Genomic DNA, 2,032 nt, shown 5'->3' with positions numbered 1-2,032 from the left:
GATTTTTTTAAAATAAATATAGAGGTTATTATATAAAAATTAATTTGAAAGTTACAAATACTTGAGGGTATGATATTAAATTAATTAAGTTAAAATTATTAGTGAATTAAACAATTAAAACATAAATCTATCATATAATAAAAAATAATACATATGAAAATATTAAATTATATAATATTTTTATTTTTTTAAATACATATCTCATATATAAATATAGTTTCTAAAAATTTTAGGGAAGAGCCGAAACCACTACTCGCCCCCTCTAAGTCCGTTCCTGGACTGACACGCACATTCTTTACGTGGAGAAAGATTCCCCATTTACCACCAGAGGTTTTTCCTTACAAATAAAAGGAGATAATATATGCGCTATATAGATTATATATTATAAGGAGTGATACAAATTAATGCAACTAAAATTTGAAATTCTTCAATTACATCAAATATAGTCACATGCTGCTGCTTCTTTATTGTTGAAACATCTTTCTAACAGTATTAACAAACAAAGAAATTTCACTTAGCAATGATTATTCTCATACCATACAAGAGAGAAATATTTCAACTCGTCTTAGCATCATCATAATATCCATAATTCATCTTAGCACAGTATTCAAATAAGCTGCCATCGAAGCATCTTCTCACAGCCTCCTTGGACAAGAAACCATCCTCATCCCTTGCCAGAACATACAGAACCCCCCATTCAAATTTAGCAGCAGCCCTGCAAACAAATAAAACACGTTATTTATTTATTACTAATATACACTACATTAAAAATAATTTCAAATACATAGTATTGATTTGTTATGCTTTCAATATATTATTATATTTTACCAGCCATATGGATCAAATGCATTTCGGTTGCCCTCAGTCATGTCCCAAATCTCTCCAAGTGTGAGCTTATCAGGTACTGTACGAGCATACTTGCTAAAAATGTTCTCAAGATTTACCGGTACATAACTGTCATTTAATTAGTTAAGACTGTTAATGTGAAACATAATTAAACATCGGTTATTGGTTATTACATCAAATAAATTAGTTGCTAACCGTCCTTCCGTGTCATAAGTTCCACTATCACTCCCATGCTTTATTCTGTGAATATTGTGTATGTAGATTGGCAACAGCAAAGAAGGATACCAGTGCTGCAAAATTTTGATACAAATATATAAAACGTAAATAGAAAATAATCTTATTTCACTATGATTACAGAGTCTTCCAAAGGAAAGACTCTCTCAAAAATTAGCGTATGCCGCTAAATGTGAAGAACACACGGTATTCTTTAGTAAAAGGCGAAAGAATAGTTCGCTCTGTGCTCAACACACGGCTCCATGAATTGGCAAAGTTATTGGTCCTTAATTTTATAGCATGTAATATAGTTTCCACTTAATCTGTTGCACGATGTGGGGTTATTATGGTACGTCAACTCTAACATTATTACCGTGTTCTATTATCTATGATTTCTCTTCCCCATTTCTCCTTCCTCAACACATTTACAAATTTAATATTGCTTCCTCTTCGAGTTCTAGTTGAAATCTAGAGGTCAGAATTCGAGGCAGACTGTCAAAACAAAATCAGAACGAGCTATGGACATTGTTTCTACTTGAAGGTGACCAAGTTAGTCCGTTTTCATTTTTCAATTTTTTTTTATTAAATAAAAAAACCGCTTCTTATAAAAAAAATTGTGCTTTTTTTAAATATTTATTTATTTTGGATTGTTATTTAAATAAAAAATATAGAAAAATTATAAAAATAAAAATATAACACTCAACAACACAAAAATAATACGATCTTATTAGCCTGTCGGGCTTTGGATTTTTGGACCCGTGGATTTGATGGGCTTATTTTTTCGGATTTCTTGGTGCAGCCTGCTATATTTCTAACTCTCCGTAATGCGTTTATTTAAGACCCATTCTTTGGTTACACCCACTCTTTGGGGTGTGGTCTTGCCTACTAAATTTTCACAACGCAAAAGAGGGAGCAAAAATGTTAAAATAAAATAACTTTAAAATACCCAAAAAAAAAAAAAAAACTCAAGAAG

General features: G+C 30.9%; 1 protein-coding gene and 1 non-coding gene across 2 annotated transcripts in view; both read right to left on the bottom strand.

The window, feature by feature from the left end:
- Positions 1–331: 331 nt before the first annotated feature.
- LOC107466449 (peroxygenase) overlaps positions 332–2,032 on the bottom strand; it is a gene marked incomplete at its 5' end in the record, with an annotated part of 2,012 nt that continues 311 nt past the window's right edge. The window contains 3 exon segments of the mRNA XM_016085428.2: positions 332–715; positions 829–954; positions 1,042–1,136. Of these exon segments, the coding sequence (XP_015940914.1) occupies positions 556–715; positions 829–954; positions 1,042–1,136 (381 nt within the window).
- LOC127741994 (U5 spliceosomal RNA) lies at positions 1,204–1,320 on the bottom strand. Its single transcript, XR_008003181.1, has one exon. It is a non-coding gene; the product is annotated as a U5 spliceosomal RNA (small nuclear RNA).

Source organism: Arachis duranensis, chromosome 9, assembly GCF_000817695.3.
Source record: "Arachis duranensis cultivar V14167 chromosome 9, aradu.V14167.gnm2.J7QH, whole genome shotgun sequence".
In the NCBI taxonomy this organism is placed as follows: Eukaryota; Viridiplantae; Streptophyta; class Magnoliopsida; order Fabales; family Fabaceae; genus Arachis; species Arachis duranensis.
The sequence above is the reverse complement of the archived record's forward strand: the minus strand, read 5'-3'. Positions and strand labels throughout refer to the sequence as shown.